This window comes from Anopheles marshallii, chromosome 3 (genome assembly GCF_943734725.1).
Source record: "Anopheles marshallii chromosome 3, idAnoMarsDA_429_01, whole genome shotgun sequence".
Classification (NCBI taxonomy): domain Eukaryota; kingdom Metazoa; phylum Arthropoda; class Insecta; order Diptera; family Culicidae; genus Anopheles; species Anopheles marshallii.
In genome coordinates, this window is record NC_071327.1 from 11,101,741 (window position 1) to 11,118,817 (window position 17,077).

General features: G+C 45.2%; 1 protein-coding gene across 1 annotated transcript in view; it reads left to right on the forward strand.

The window, feature by feature from the left end:
• Positions 1-16,376, forward strand: part of LOC128711187 (uncharacterized) — a 45,774-nt gene extending 29,398 nt beyond the window's left edge. Inside the window, exons 3-5 of the mRNA XM_053806051.1 lie at positions 15,232-15,570; positions 15,710-16,005; positions 16,256-16,376. Of these exons, the coding sequence (XP_053662026.1) occupies positions 15,232-15,570; positions 15,710-16,005; positions 16,256-16,376 (756 nt within the window). The remainder of the gene's footprint in view (positions 1-15,231; positions 15,571-15,709; positions 16,006-16,255) is intronic.
• Positions 16,377-17,077: the final 701 nt, after the last annotated feature.

Consider the following 17,077-nt stretch of genomic DNA (forward strand, 5'->3'; position numbering starts at 1 on the left):
AATTGAACAACTGTGACAAGTTGGTTCTTAAAACAGTAATTACATTAAGTTCTACGGGAGAGACTTTCGAAAGGCCAACTCATATTTATGATCTGTCTAGGAAGCCACCCCCGATGTCTTCTTCTGGATCTAATCTCATCTGCATATATCTGGTCAATCGAAGATAACGCGTAGTGCCGGTCGACGTCTGATTTATCATACACCTCTGCTAGCGTATTCTCCTTCTCCATATGCTTTTCGCAAAGATAGATCGTAGAACCGGCAATTTTTAAATGTCTCGAGCTCGTATCCTCGATCCGTAGTGTTGTGTGCTATATAGTGGAGTCTCCCGGATTATACGTGTGTCTAGGAACAGGAAGCAATATTTTCATCTCGAGATCTTTGCCATAACTGCATAATTTTTAATCAATAAATGGTAAATGACACGATGAACATGTCTTGTAATTCTAAAAGATTAAGTCTATCTTGAAATTTCACTTTCAATTTCATCGGTTGAGATAGAGAGTTCATGTTTCGATCGTTTTAAATATCTCCCTTTCATTTTCAACGTACACAAAGCTCGTACGATTGATACCAATAATAACAATAATTATGACAAAGTGTCGGTACGCTCCATCGGATTAATAGTTCTGCGCACACGAGCCTCGTAAAAGCTCGCTTCTTTGTCGGTAACCGAATATGTAACATGCGCCCAAAAAAAGCCTTTCAATTTTTGTCTATTTCTTCAGCCATAAACGTACGCGATTCAAAATCAGGTTCACCCGACTACACGGAAAGGTAGGTGTGTCATATGGGAAATGCGGCCGTTTTTTTGTTTTGTTAGTTGTCTCTGCCCGCAACACATATCATGTGTCCCGAGGTGAATAGAAATCCGTTTCTCCCCTATTGTTTAACATTTCTTAATCCTATCCTTCCCCCGGAACGAACCGGGAAGCCCGGCGGTAAGGCTCCCCCGGTATGCGACAGGTATGCATGGCCCAGTTCTGGAGACCGCACATCGATCAATATCCAGGTAGGAGCAGCGCGGATGAAAATAAAAGAGGGAAACAGTTCGGCTATGTTTTGACAGGCCCGTGGCGGCAAAGGCAATGCGACAGAAAGCCCTGCCACAGTGTGTGTGTATGCACATAAGTATGCAAATTGGATAATTCATAATAAACACTATGATTAGAAACGATTTTCACGCCTCGCCATTGGCCCGTTGGGTTGCGCTTTTCCGCGTGGGGTCTCGCACGCTGGCGCACACGGGCGTGGGTTTGCTGCGGGTGTTGTACCGCTTCATCGCCGTTCGGAAACGGCAAAACGGCGCGTAGACACAACATAGGTTCGTGTTGGGAATTGCAGATCAACCGTAAAGCGTAATGGTTCGATGCACGCTTGTAGCGTTTTGTTGGGAAGGTTGCGGCGTTAGTGTTTATTGCTTATGTATCGTCCGATCCGGCAACCGTGTTGGCAACACGATCTTCGAACGAAACCTCCTCGACCCCTCTCCCAAACTTTGCTTTCTCGTAATAGTGTCCAGTTTGTGGAAAGGACGATGGGTTTAAAAGTGCGAAGTGGAGATATTTTAAAAAATAAATCCCACAGAAATTGAGATTTTTTAGCTCACCGCAAAACCCTCCGGAAATCTCGAAGATGTCACGGGACACGAAATTGCGGATGTTCAACAGCTGTGCGCGTGGCCACCGTACGGTCGACGAAACGGAAAGCAATTAATCATCACTCTCTTGACTTTCTTGACAGGCTGGTTAAGGAGGGAAGATTAAGAAGCGAAGGGATTAGATCAGCTGAATGGCCGGACGGTGTATCATCCGCGAGCATTCACTTCACAAAAAAAAAAACCCCACCCGATCATTCTCGTTCGGAACGATTACGCAACACGCGGACCGCTTCCCGGCTGGTTATGGAAAGTGTCACCCGTTACTGCCGCCCGAAGCGTTGGTTTGTACGAGCTAACGAGAAGAGTGAAAAATTACCCATCGATACATCAATCAGGTGCAGTGCAACTCTTCAGACGCACCCGAACCAATTAAGTAATGGCACATTAGGACGGCAAACGCTAACGTAAAGGGGCATGCTGGCTCGTTAAGTTAGCAAATTAAAAAGTAGTGCGTTACCACTGGGAGCCACTGCGCACGCCACGGAATCCGAGCGGAATCGTTGATGAAGTTGTCACAGGTTTGTGGTTCATTTGCTCCACACGGGACCGACGTTGGACGTAGGGAAAACGACAGCAGAGCCCGTACGGGTCGTAAATCTTTTCAACCTTTCCAAAACCAACATACATCAAACAGTGCCACATTTCATAACGCAAATAAACTCACACCGCTTGCAGGGGAACCATGATGAGATGTTTCTTCTGTGGTTTTGAAAGGAGACACAGTTAAATAATTTACCATTTATCACAAACAATGTAGCGAGGGCAATGGGTGAGCAGGAGAAACTACTGTTTGCTGCTACGGGATGCATATTTCAGATACCGTTCTTTAAGGGGGCTGGCTTGAAAAAAAAACGCCGGAAGGTACGGAATGAATCGTTTATTTATGGAAACTGGTACACGCGGTGACATTTGCTCCGCGTGTGGCCGAACAGTTTGTGTGCCTCCGACCCTGACCTGGTTGGTGCAGCTGAAGAACTTCTGTAGTGTGTAGTTGGTTGGTGATTTCCAACCCCCCTTTTTGGGGTTTAGAAAAGCCACCCGCCGAAGAAGCTGGAAGATTAATACTTATTTATGAATGATGTTCTTTATTCTTGTGCCTGAAGCCTATTCAAATACTGGCCCCGAGCTTGTTGCGGGGTTAAATCACCAAGTTCCGCGGATTTAAATATGTTCGAGAATGGATATTACTACGTTCCGTCTCTGTTTGTGGGGCTTTTGGCGGGTTTCCAGTAATGGCTGGCTTTAACATATTAGCATATCTTTTGCTATCGATGCCCCTATCAACAGGTTGAACCTGGGGGCTGGTAGCAGCAAACCGAACCGTCCACTGTCTCTCTCTCTCTGTGATGTGCTCCTGTCACCGTACACACGTACCGACTTTGATGACAGCTGACATGACAAATGGCGTATGTCTTGTGCAAAACAAAAAAAAAAACACAGTAGGCAAGACAGCTTGCAGCTTCCAGTCCCGGGGCAACAGATCCAAATATGTCGACGGTTCGCTGATGAAGTCAATGTTAATCTGTTGACAGATAAGACGACAGCACGGTATGACAGTAATTATCTACTAAGGCAACGAGAAGCCACACTCTATTACTGCGGCATGTCCACAGCAAGGTGGTCCTACCTCCCCGTACCTGACGGTGTCGTTGAATCGTATTACCACGAGCACACGAGCCAACTAACCGTTGCAGACCTTCCAGCGGTGGTTTGGCCGCCGTTGGTTTTGCAGCCCATGTGCCCGGCGTACCGATGGGATATTTTAGATTTCCGTAAACCGCTCGGTTGGCTGCTAAATAGCCTTGCACTTGACATCATCATTGCTGCGGTGGCTCCATTCCCGCGTATCCATCTGCTCCATCGAGCGCGAAAGGAGCCGTGTGCCAGGGCAGGGATCGATGTTGGAGGTCGGATGTCGCTGTGGAGTGGTTTGATGTGTACGTCGAAAACATAAAGACTCCCATGCCATACCAGACACCAGCATCATCTCGTCCAAACATCATCAGCTGCTGCCGTCGTCCTCTGTGGTTCGCTTTTACGTTCGGGAAACGAACCACCGTGACGTCGATGATGACGGTAGGCACAACTCCACGCGAAAAAGAAGGTCGCATTCTAGCTAGAGCAAGACACGAAAATATTTCGCTCATACACATATTTTCCACCTGATCCACCGACGTTCACCAATGCTCCGTTTGGGTGGTTCTGTATTTTGTCGCGGTTTTTCTGCTTCTTTTTTTTGCGGGGGGATGTATTATTTGCACTTCCATCTTCACAGCGCAGCGGACGATGGATTGGATGATGGATTTTTGCCAACGCTTTGGCAAACCCTCCGAGGAGGAAACACACGAGCGAGCGATCTGTAGCATGTACCCAGCGGGTCGTGAGCCGGTGTGCTGTTCGTTTCCGTATGACAGGTGTCAGTAGTGAAGTTGATGGCTGAAAATAGAGAAACCGGGGCGATGAAGCAATGAATTTTCCGTTCCGCATGAGAACGTGCTTCGGGGGAAAGGACCATCGAATCGTCACACGAAATTGTTTCTACCTGGCTGTGTTCTATGCGTCTGGAACAAATATTATAAAAAAAAGTTCTAGGTTTTATTACCTTTTTTTTACACAAATAAATTAAAATACGGTCGGTTTCTTTTACGACCGCACCGGGGCCACGTGGTACAGCTGTTTTGCGCTGAGCCGTGTCATGTTTCCATAAAGTTTTCACACTCAAATTTCTCTGTCCTAATGTGTGCAGCATCGGGCTAATGCATTCATGGTACGACTAATTATTTTATGGACCACGTCCAACTTGTGATTATTCGATCACCACGACCTTGAACCAGATTTGATCGAGAAATGATTGACACACAATCATGTGTCGCAATGTCATTGTTAATTGGGCGCAATAAGATTGGTTTTCTTTAGATGCAAATTTATTACAAATGTTTAAACCTAAATTTATTAAACGTCTAAATTTAAAATGAAATGTTTAAATTTAAAAAAAACCTAAAAAAGTGGTTTTGTCTTGCGAATTGCATAATTTAAGGAGTTTCTAAATATTTCAGTTATTTCAGGAAATTCTCCTCAACACTTTTCATCCGCCCGTATGATTCATTCGATAATTTTATTCAATAATTAAACCAGACTCTTTTCCAATCCGGTCAACGATCTTGCCAATGCAAAAATAATCTTCTTATACTTCACTGTGTTGATTGAATGTGCGTTGCTTGCAAATTGGTGCAGTCTGTGTATTGTACCGTCTGGATGGATGGATTTATTGATCCATTATTTTTCAATCGTCTCACCCAAAGGAACACACGTTACCGAGATTAAGTAATAAAGACTGTACACACCACCCTGCACGATCGCAAAACCCAGGGGGTAAATTACATGATTCATTCCACCCAGGCCGAAAGGGTGAACCGGGGGGGGGGGGGGGCCCAGCACTCTAAAGTTAACACTTGCCAAGATACACCAGAAGCCGCCGGAAGTAGTCTCGTCTTGTTTCAGCGCTGTAGAATATGGCCGGCGGTGTGGTACATAAAGCATGCTCCGATTAATAATGATCGATAACTTGCTGTTGAACCAGGCCAGAACCATGGACCAGGGTATGCGGCGTGACTTTGAAGCAAACTTCAAAGTAGAAGAGGGCCCTTAAGCGATCGGGAATTACCATAATTTTCAACGGCTTCACAGGAACGGCTTCTTGCGACGCACAGAAGAAGGTGGGAAACGTGCACGGCGATAAACTTGCCGAGTGGTTGCTATGGGCAACACACTCGAATAAAGTTGCTTCCTTGTACTGTTCGATACATCCACTAGCTCGATGATCGATCGATCGAGCCGTAACGAGTAGATGATCGCAGGATGGATGATGAATTCATCCATCACTCCCGGCCGGCCAGGATCACACAGAAAGGATTCGTTTGTTTGTCAACGTGATCGGGGCTGTAAGGATTTCTGGTACACGAAAAAAAGGTCCCACAAATTGATCTGCTGTTGAAGTTTTCCTTCCAAACAAGGAAACCGATCGCACCGTACCAAACCATTGCCCAAAGCCCAAATTGAATGGTATGCCTACGCTGTCTAGCTGTTTAAACGAATCGGATCGATTGATCCCAAGTGGAAGCTTTGGCAACAAATAAAAACAACCACCTCAACTCGCGCCCTAACCCTAAGGGCCTAATCGTGACTGCTGGAGCAGGCAGAGTGTGCCGCTGTCGCTGAACCTCACTTTCCCACAAGGCGCGTGGAATGTGAATGGGATGCGTGCATCATTCGAGTGCCCTTTTTGGCCCTACGGTACAGTGCAAGCCGTCCCTCGTCCATTCCTTCCACCATTTCCACCACGCTCACGATAACGGTACCACTTTCTCTCGTGGTCGCTGCAGTTGGAACTCACAGATGATGATGATGAATTCCTGTCAATGGTTAAAAGGAGGCGCATGCAAAGTAGCCAGCACTGCTGTTTAACCATCGCTGATTAAAGAGCCAACGCGGGAGTCTGGAGGAACGTTATGCCATCGCTCTGAGGGGTCAATCGAATCGAATATGCCCTTCATTACCCTCTGCACAGTTGGGTAGGGCTTGTTACGAGCTGTTGGCACCACCAGTTAGCAGTTAGCCATCACACGCCGAGACGCGAGGGTGGCATAGAATTTGGAACGCCCCAAGCAGTTTCCCGAGAGCTCACGTGATTATTCCGAGGGGGGTGAGAAATTCTAGTTGCCCTCTATTTTCCGTGGCCATCATTTATAGCCACGAGCGATCGTTTAATGGCTTTATCATCTTGAGAATTTAAATGTGGTTGGGTAGGAGAAACTGACGGCACGCAAAGTTTTCTTTTTATGCTGGACAACGCGAGCTGTTTCAATATTGTTTCTTTGAATCTGTATTAATCCGAGCTAGGACAATAAACTCCTTTCAATCACACCATTTTAATTCGATGGTTTGGTTTAAAGTAAAATGCTACGAGGCTTTAACATCGTATCCCACTGGACATTAATGGATAGTGAACCGATAGACAGTATCAAATTTCGTTTACCCATCGATTTGCCCTTGGTTGGAACCCCGGCAGTAAGGGATTTTGCAAAATTTATGCGATGCACGCCCACCGATACCGCTAAACGAAAACACCCCCGCCGTCCGGTTGGCAAAACCATCGGGAGCAAACGTCGGGAGCATTGGGACACAGGAACGGAGGCTTAAGATGCGAATCGATTAGTTTCCTTTGTGTGTTGCCCCGTTGCGTCCGTGTGGAAGTGAAGCTCAAAATTTTGGGTGGCAGAGGAAATCGATACTTCTACCTTAAGGCGGTGCGAAGAAGCAGTACGAATACGTGCACTGGAAACAACGAACTTGCGTTGACCGACATAACTTGCAGGTGCTTCATGTACGGTGTCCCGCATTCGGTGCAACACGGGTTTGCGCCGGGCCCTCTAAATGCAGGTTTGGATGGGTGTAATTCTTTTTTTCCCTTCCAACGTTATGTGCTGGGAGCGAAATGATTAGTGCGTGGTGCGAGGTTTCTAATGATTCCCAGCGTACCCTAGGCACGATTTCTCAGGAAACAGCAATCTGGCAGCGTGAATAATTCAAAAATCTATCTTCCGCCCGGCAAAGGAACTCCCTAAAACCGCAAGGTGTTTCTGCCTTGTTTTTGCTGCTCAAGTTGCATGATCATTGCTCCGATTCCGGTGCCCGCAAGGTGTAGGCAGATGGAGGCTTTCGGGCTGTCTTGAAACCTTTTCTTCTTTTTTGTACGTGTGTGGAATTTATGCGGTTTCGGTGTCTGTCGGTAAGGATGATTTGAAGGAAATTAAGGATAACGCATACACCATTTTTTTTATTCTCCACACACCAAAGCGACTCAATACGGCGACGCAACATCGAATTATGCAGCGTTTGAAATAGGAACGAAAAGAAAGAACGAGAGCACGCAGTGTGTAGCCGACCGTTACCAGACCAAAATGCCCAAAGTTTATTGTTTTCAGGTATCGAAGGTGGCTGGACGTCAAGTTTTGTGCCGTACGTAATGTCCTGCGTACGAGACATCAGTCAAACAAGCGGCGGTGTTGCCTCGGTCCCCGTAGCTTTTTTTTTTTTGTGCGTAACAAGTGTTTACAACGAGCAAGCACGTTCTGTGTGCTTCGAAATTCTTGAAGATGAAAGCATCAAACACAAGAAAAAAGGTTGAATTCTTCCAAGCAGACGGGCAAGAAAAGTCGGTTCCGCTACGGTGTAATTATTAGCATTATTTGTTTTTCTCCATCCTGTCCGATGTTCTTTCAGTCCAGAACACGCAGCAAAAAAAAAACACACACGCGTTAAAGAAAAAGGTTACGAAGATAAATGTCCGAACAAAAACGGGCGCTCGGGGAATTGAGAGTAATTGTATTGGACGAAGGTCGTCCCGCACGGTGCTGAGCAAGTGAAGTGAAAACGCACATCGACGAGCGGCACCGGTAGGGACCCCCACGGGATATTCCTGCGGCGAGAGATTGCTAATTGGCCACAGAAGTTGGGTATATTTTTTTTTCGGGGGTTTTTTGTTGCCTCCTCCATTGGGACCCACACACACACACACGACCATGGGCACAAGCGTTACAACTTGCTAAAAGGATAACGGTTCCCAAGTCGGCACAAATTGATCTTTGCACTTCCGATGGCCGATTAGCGTCAACGGTTTGGCATAAACGAGCATGTGAAGTAAGCCCTTCCATTGGCCCAAATTGGACATTTGGGAGGTAATGTGTTTGTCTTGCATTTGCTTCGTTTGCACCACTTTACATCAACGATGAGTCATTTCTGAAGAAACCCCAGCAATGCACGACTGTCCCAAGGTAAGTGTGGAACGGATTTAATGTGCCCCACCATTAAGGGGCTTGATGGCGGAGCGCAGATGGAACATATGGAACCGGTTGAAACCCTTTTTTTAACCCAGTTCCCGACTTAAGTGCGCGCGTGTGATGTACTCTAAAAACAGGCATTTCTTTTATCGCATCACTTTCCCGCACGGCGAAGAGACATTTCGTAAAACTGATGCGTTACTGTTAACGCACTGCGTACGTATGGGCGGGTAGGTTAGGTTTTATTAGCAATATTTCCTACATCACTACACCTACGAAACCTGCCGCAAGACCCAAATTCTATAGGGCAACACAGGTTCTTGCCCGTGAGAGAGTGTTTTTAAATAATTTATCAATTGACACACATCGTTGACACTGGTACCGGTGGTCGTAAACGAACCGAATTTAACATCATCACGGCGGCACCGGAATCGATTTTAAAGCGACACCAAAGTTTTAGTGGGGTATCAACTATCACTTTAAACCACCTTCACCTCCCGTTATTGGTTGATGCGTCATCATGTGCCTCACCAAACGATCGTTTCGACAAGATTGTATTAACGGTGACGAATTAGTGTCATCTTCATGCTACTTCATGCTGTCACGCGGTGGTTTTAGCTGCGTCGTGCAGCACCGGGGAAACTAGAACATCCCTCAACATATGGGGCAATAGTTTCTGCCGGTGACATAAACCTGTGCAAAGTGTTCTATTTCGGGACGGTTCGATGATGATTGCGTAGCGGAGTGTTGTTTGGAAAAAAACACCGAACCCAATGGCCCGAGAGCTGATTGGGTTTATGCAAAAACCCCTCGTGTGCTAAAACGCTCGTTCAATTATGCGTTTATGCTACAAAACCCTAACCATTCGATCGACTCGTGATCGTGTGTGGGCATTCCAAATATGTCGCTAACCTTGCACCTCACACACGCCCCGGGTATGGTATAATCTTCCACCAAGGAAATCCAATCTTCCGTGTTTTTTGTGCCGTGTTCCACCCTTCAAGGGTATTAATAAGGCTTACACTGAACGAATTGGCTCTCGCAGGTCCGTAGGTCAAACGTAACACGACCCGAATGGGAGTGTTTCAAAATCGGAAAAGTCTCTCTCCATTTCTGCCGCGTCTTCATTTCTCCTTCCGTTCGGTTCCCCATTTTTCACCACGGTCTGTAGGGAGTTGACCAATTCGATAAACATTTCAATCTCATCATCTTCGGCATAACTGTCTCGGGGAGTCTCGGAGATGAAATCGATAAAAAGTAATCACTAAATCACCTGTCCATCATCATCATCTTCGCCGTCATCGGCACCACCATGCATACGGCATCGTCTGCGGGTATAGTGTCTAGTAGCATGAGATGTGTCCTACGCTCGGGGAGTTGTTTGCTTTTCATTCCTCAATCCATTCCACGTTGAGATAGATCATCGCAGCAACATCGTCATCATCATCCTCCGTCCGCACACACGATGACAAGAGCAACGCAGCGCCGTTGCACTGATGGACCTCGAAACGTAGGTGCTTTCCCATTCTCGTGTTACTAAAAGTAAATAAGCTTGGCTGTATTTTCACGGGGACTTTAGTTGATTGAGAAGTTTACTTACCAGGCTGGCTAACACCAAGCATCCCACCTATCACAACACACTCAACATAAGATTGCTCGGAGACACGACCGGCTTTTTTGACTCCCTGGCGTGTTCGCTTCCTTTCTGTGAAAAGAAAAAAACAAACAACCTCGCGCCACATAAGGGTGAACAAAATGTGCCCGAAAATGAACCGTTTATGGTGTGGAAAAGTTTGTAGCATCGTTTCATTTTCCAATTTTTCGTTGAACATAGAACACCACACCTTTGGAGTGGGAAGGGCGGAGCTCGCGAGGCAAAGCAAACTTCACCGACAGATGCCCTTCAATTGCCACCAGGAGGGACGGAAAGATTCACCAACATTTTCCTTTAGTGCATTGAATTTTTCTTTTATTTGAGGTTGGTGCCCCATAACCACACACCGTGGAAAACAATATTGGAATATTTCCAATAAAGGTGACTATTATCTCACCCCTGTTAACATCCACCAAATAAACCACCTCCCCCCATACACGGGAGAGAAAAGTTTTTCGCACTTTCGCAGTGCCCCAGTACCATTATGAAATGGCAGTTCCATCCAGTCCACTCACGGGATGGTTACACAAAAATGTAACGTTACGAAATGTTAATTTCGGAGGAAAAACTTTTCCAATGACATTGTGCTCGCGCTCACCTTAAAAAGTAATAGCAGGCAAAGTAAAGCAAAACTAAGCGAACTTGCGTTCTGCGTGACAATGTCTGCAACAGAATTTCCGTAATTCCGTCGAAAATCGTGGTATGTTTTCTTTTGCGTATGAAAGTAATGTTAAATAGTTCTTGTTTATTTGAGAGAATTTTCTTTTCTTTACGGATTTTTTTTTTATACGGACGGTGTTTATTTCTTATTGGGAAACTTTAAAATATTACAGAAAAACCATAATGAGTAGTAGGAAAGTTTTGGAGTCACTTCTTCAACATGGAAAGAGTAGAAAGACGACAAAGGAATGGATATAAACAAAAGTTCGCATTGCAAAATTAAAATCAAATATTCTGCTTTTATAGCTAACTTTGAGTGCGTCGATCGAATAGTAAAGTTGATAAAGTTGAAAGTATGACTCTAGAACTCTTCGGGAATGAGTTAACATCTTGATCCTGTTAAGTAAGCTTTGGTAATTTTAAATCACAGACGCAAAAGTAAAACAAAGAAAAGGAATACGAACAGCAGCACCTTTCTCTTCCACTCAAACTATGCTTCGCTTCCATTTCCGTCCGTGGGAACATTCAGCAGTAATCATTGAGGACGGCTTAAGATGGAGAGGGGTTTCCTTTTCTCAAGTGCCGAGCATTGCGTGATTGTCGTCGATTTTTCATTCCAATTGCCAGTTTAGCAAGACTCGTTGACAAATTTGCTTTAAAGTATGCTATCCTTGTAACATTAAACGACTGCATTGCAATGCAATTTACTGCTCATTATAACCTTGTTGTGACTTAGCTAGTGGCTTATCAGCTTTACTTCAATGACAAGCATTTTTTAATAAATATTATGGAAAAGGGAAATGTTTAAAATATATTCGGATGGTGCTCCAGCAGGTTATAGATTCTTTTCCCAACCACTACTCTTTGTGGCGTTCAAATGTTGTGCACATAAAGCAAAGGGAAACATTGCTGTGTGAGAAAGTAATGACAAATGGGTCCGTCCGGTAACCACCACCACCACTGCCGAAGAAAGATGAACCCTTGATTCATACCGGAGGAGTAGGACAGAAAAAAAACCCCCCACAGAACAGATGGAACGGAAGCGAACCACTGTCCGTCTGGCAAAAGTCTGGTTCGACGATCGCTGGCCAAACAAGATGCATCGGCGACAAGATCAAGGTGTTGGCGTCGTGCAGTGCGCTGCCGTGAAAAAAAAACGTTGTTGTTTGTTTACCACTGCACTGGTGGGATATTCGTACCAGATTGGATTGGTGGTGAGAATGTAACAGTGTAACCGTACCGTTCATTGACTCGTTCATGGGTAAGAAATAGAGACAAAGAAGAAAGGGACAAGTTTTCAAAGTTCTGGTGTTTGCACTTCTTTCCAAGACACATACATGGATTGCAATATTCACTGCACGTAGAACGTAGATTCGTTCGAATGTCTGAACGAACATCTTGAAAATGGGTTTAAGGGATCGCCCTAGCCTCCCACCAGTTCACCCCATGGCAGCGGGAGCAAGGTTAACCGGTGATCACACCATCCGAAAAATCACCCCCTATGAGACCTTATGCTCCTTTGCCCCACCTTGGCAGCATTTGGGGTACGCTGAGTCATGCACATTGTACCAGCGGCATCATGCTCTTTTCGGTGGAAGACACTCTGTCCGATCGGAGCGCGCGTGGAATATTAATGCTGGCCAGGCACCCATAAACCCCGTAATATGTTTTACGACGCATCGCTCCAAGGGTCGACTCCGGCACCGGACCTAGCTGGACTCCGGTCGATGGGCGCTGGTGCATCGGTTTTTGCTAGCCTTACTGGCTCCATCCCACCCAGTGTCAGCGTTGAACTTATGGAGCGATACGCGGAGGGCAATAGAGTGCACTTTTTGTGCCAACCGAACCAACCATCATGATGACCGTCCGTCGGGATCGCCGCGAACGGTAAATGCTATCTATTTGTGCGCGGGGTGGTTGGTTGCGTGACAAGTATGAGTAAAACAAACGATAACGACAAATGATGGAGACAAAGCACCGGGGCGCAGTGGATGAAAATATGACTCGCGTTTTATAATGCAACGCCACCGTGCCGCGGCACGCAATTGCCTAGTAATGGTTCGGTAGAGAAATGTTGAACACAGTTCTGCGAATGCATTAATGTCTATGGCCACGATTGCCGCCGCTGGTGTTATGGGTGGTACCATCGTAAAATGTTTAAGTAAATGGTCACACTTTCCGGCATTAACCAATCGCATAAAATTGTAACGTTTGCCAATCGAGGAAGTGTCATGTCTACCCGATCCGTTACCAGGGTTGTAACATTCTACGCGCCATGCTATTTTTCATCGGCCACAACGCCATGTTCTAAACTGAACTGCACGGTTCAGGCTTGTTCCCACGTCGTCCACCGTCCGCCAGTAACATTGGCAGTGGGTTTAAAATATTTCAGCAGTACTTAAGTCAATTGTTTGTCATTGAAGGAAGAATTGCGAAGCGTGTCTTCGCGGAAGACAAGCAGCAGCATCCTTTCTGTTGCGACATCTCCCCATCCCTTGACTGTTGAATGGTTGTGCTGCTTAAGCAGCCTGCAACAAAGCGAAAGTTTATTGCTACTAACGAAAGTACTACGACCTCTACGATCTCTATATTTACAGAATTGGTTACAAAAAGAAAAGCAGCATAGTTGGTGGCTTTGGACGTAATTTTGAGAAACGTGTAGTAGAGTAGCGTGGGGCTTCAGACGACAGCTTAAGAACAAGCATCTTGCTGTAAACGAAGGACATGTCCACACATATGCAATTATTTAAGTACTTCAACTTAGGTGTTGATTCTTTATGGTACTCTATATTATTTTACATGAATACTTGAATTAAAATTATGTAAAGGGATCAGTAGTCTTCATATCGTATTTTGTACCTTGCAACATTTCATAATCGTAATAAACGAAAAATAGAAACTAAGTACAAAAGAATTTTAATTACTTTTTTAATCAAACAAATTTTTCTTTTGAATACATAAATTGTTTACTAGACGTTAAATGCCCAAATAAAAAATTAGAAAATACATTATCATAGTGATCCTTTCGGAGATCGATGGAGATTCGCGTATCCCGAACTTCTTAGGGGACGAATGCCCATGCCGAGTGCAGTGTCGTCTAAATTTGAAAGTAATGGAGTCGACATTCTTATTTACTCTTAATAATTTTCGCATTTCAAGGCAGCCATTTCATTCGGAATTGAAACATTAACAAAAATTATACTTAATTTGTTGTATTGCATTAAACAATGAGCAATAAAATTTCATAATCCCCGTATTTCAGATATCTTTCGAACCGGTTGTACGTACTTTTGCTCCAACATACTCTACACTGCTGCTGTGGGCAATTCGGTGCGGTGCCGTGTATTTACGACCGATTTATTTAGTCTGCCAACATTGTGCAGCATTGTGGGACAACTTCTTGACTTGGGCTCGCTAATTTAATCCCCTAGACACGGTTAATCTTACCAGTTCTTTGGCACTCCCGCCCGTAGTCGGTAACGTGACCGGGTTTACTGCTTGATAAAGCCGCCGGATTAAGTTGCACAGGCAAAAGGCACACTTTCACCGGTCGACAAGCGTGATAAAAGACATGCTAATTAACGAACGCACAGCTTTGTGTGTGCGTGTGTGTGCGTTGCCGATTAAACGACGCCTAAATAAAGTACCAACCGTGCCCGGACAAGGTACGGAAGCTGTTATACGAGATGAACACCACTTTTCGATAAGTGAAAAAAAACATGAATCGAAACCATCGCTTTCCATGCTTTAAACGTGGGAATTTTAAGGCTAATATCAATTTCAACCCATCGCTGGGGTCCTTCGTGCACCGTTGCCAGAGAGCATCGTGGGGACGATTTGTGTCCAAAACGATCAAATTTTGAAACACGATACGAATGGGCGAAGATGAACAGCATAATGTTGTCAGAAACTATGAATGGCCATCTCCTGGGTGAAAGGATTTATTGGCATAGCGGCTACAAACCGGGCGCACCGAATCGTGCTGCATGAGACGAGCTATAAATATTTATGAATCGCATCAACCCTCGAACGATGCTGAGACCTAGCGTATCGGCCGTAAAATGTGCATCCGATTGCTTGGATGAATTTGGACAACACATCATACCATAATCAGTGATTAATTGTTCACTCAGTGATGTCAAGCGTCAAGGTAAAGCTATTTCAAACACCTGGCCGGCCAGATACACCCACGTCGATGTGCGAAGGTGCGAGGTGCAAATGGGTACTAGATTAACTTAATTTAACATCCCTTTGTGTGATTCGGGTCGTACACTGTGCTTGTTGAATAAAGTTGTCGAAATTGAGAAGGGATTTACTTTGTAGCTACGTAATATTCAGAAAGGGAACGATAACAGGGGATTAAAAAGGCCTTATTTTGATGTGATTTAATCATTGCTTACTTCTTTCTACAATTTCAGAGCTATCCCGGACGGTACGAAACGCTCACTGACTACAAGCAGGCAAATTTTGGCTCCAAAGACGCCGTGCAACGGTCCTACAATGCGTACAGCAACATCCACGTTGCTAGAAGTGAGGCGAAGAAACACATCGATCGGATTACCACGGAAGGCAAGTGCCAGGTGCCCAAACCAAAAATTATTCCGGCATCAAACGATAGGTCGAAGGTATTTACGCCCCACTGTACCATTCTGCATCGATGCGAGGCCGATACGGGGTGCTGTGCACCCACCCAAACTTGCGCTCCCAAGAACACGAGTGAAGTGAAGCTGTTCTTCTATGTGAGTAATGCCACCTACGTAAGTAGTGTAACAACAGGATATCTTCCAACTTTTTAAGCTCCCCATGGAGCTACCAACAGAGCCCATAATTTGTTCTACTAAGGTTGCTAATCGATCACACCTCATTTCGTTCCTTGTTTCGTATTTTTTTTTTCAGGTGAGTAACATAGGACCACGACAGCAGAGTACAATAACTACCCTTACCTTCACCAACCATACCGAGTGCCATTGCGTACTGTTGGATTCGGTGCAGAACTCACTGGAAAATAGTGCGGAGGGTAGTGGAGGATCCAGTGGTGGTGTTAGCAGCATCAGCAGCAGTTGCACATGTCCACACCATTATAAGCCCGTCTTCGACAACGAATCGCAGTGCTACTGTGACTGTCTGTCGAGTGATCGGGACTGCATTCGGTTTAAGGAGGGCTTCGAGAACTTTTCCATGGAAACACGCAAGTAAGTCTGAGCGAAGTTGCAACTACTTTTCTGAAGGGTTTCAAATACAAGCGAGCTTAGGCAAGTGCACTGAAAGACAAAGCCTAAAGGTCGATCTGTGATTCAGTCATCTCGATTGAAGCGAGATCAAGAATCACGAAGATCGAGAAGTAAAACGATACGCTTATGTGTTTGACATCTCTGCTCTAACATCAATCTCCTGTTAAGAATTTATTTTCATGTTCATGTTCCATCTTTCCCTTCAATGCAGATGCATCCGGAGTAAAAAGTGTAATGTTCCGCGCTGTGAGTACGGCATGTACAACCGACACGAAGGAAGATGTCCGAAGAAGATTGATCGATTCAACGAACAGTTCCCGCAGTACCGGTGAAGAGAACCTTGGTAAACCATGGCAGAAACCGTGTCAGCAAGGATAAACAATACGCGTGGCAACGGGCGTAAAAAGCTCGAGTCAATCAGTTCGTACAACGTTACCAAACATTGGAGCTAAATTTTGTGCACGTCCGTACGTGTGTAGCAGAACCGAAATCAAGCCATAGCGTGGCAAGTAGATTTCCGTATTTTTATGTTCTTACTACCATCTAGAGAACGTGTCTGTGGACGAGGTAGGGAAAAGCTTGAAGATGTTTCCATTTTGAGTGTGTTCCAGTTCCAAACGAGCTGGAAAAGAAGGTGAAAATCTATTCCCGCAGGTGTATTATTGTGACCCTGTGTCCCCCTGCCATGTTTAGCAAATATCATAACCTAGCCTTAGTTGCTCAACCACAGCCCACAAACCCTCTGACACACGTGTACACACACACACACAATTTGTGATTGTTCTTTAAGGAAACGTAACCGACAATCTGGAAACCAACTTGCTGCGCGTAACGAGTCGCGTACTCTCTTTACGTTTTATTTTTTCGCACGAGAAAAAGATTACACACCCCGTGTGCTGCGGCAGCTTTGCAAGGGATTATTGGACGATTTAGGAGCTACCTATACGGACGTATATTAAATCGCATTCAAGGTAGTTGAGTTTAGTGTTAGCCGTGTTTTAGACGAGTATGTGTACATAAGGCAAGACGCTGA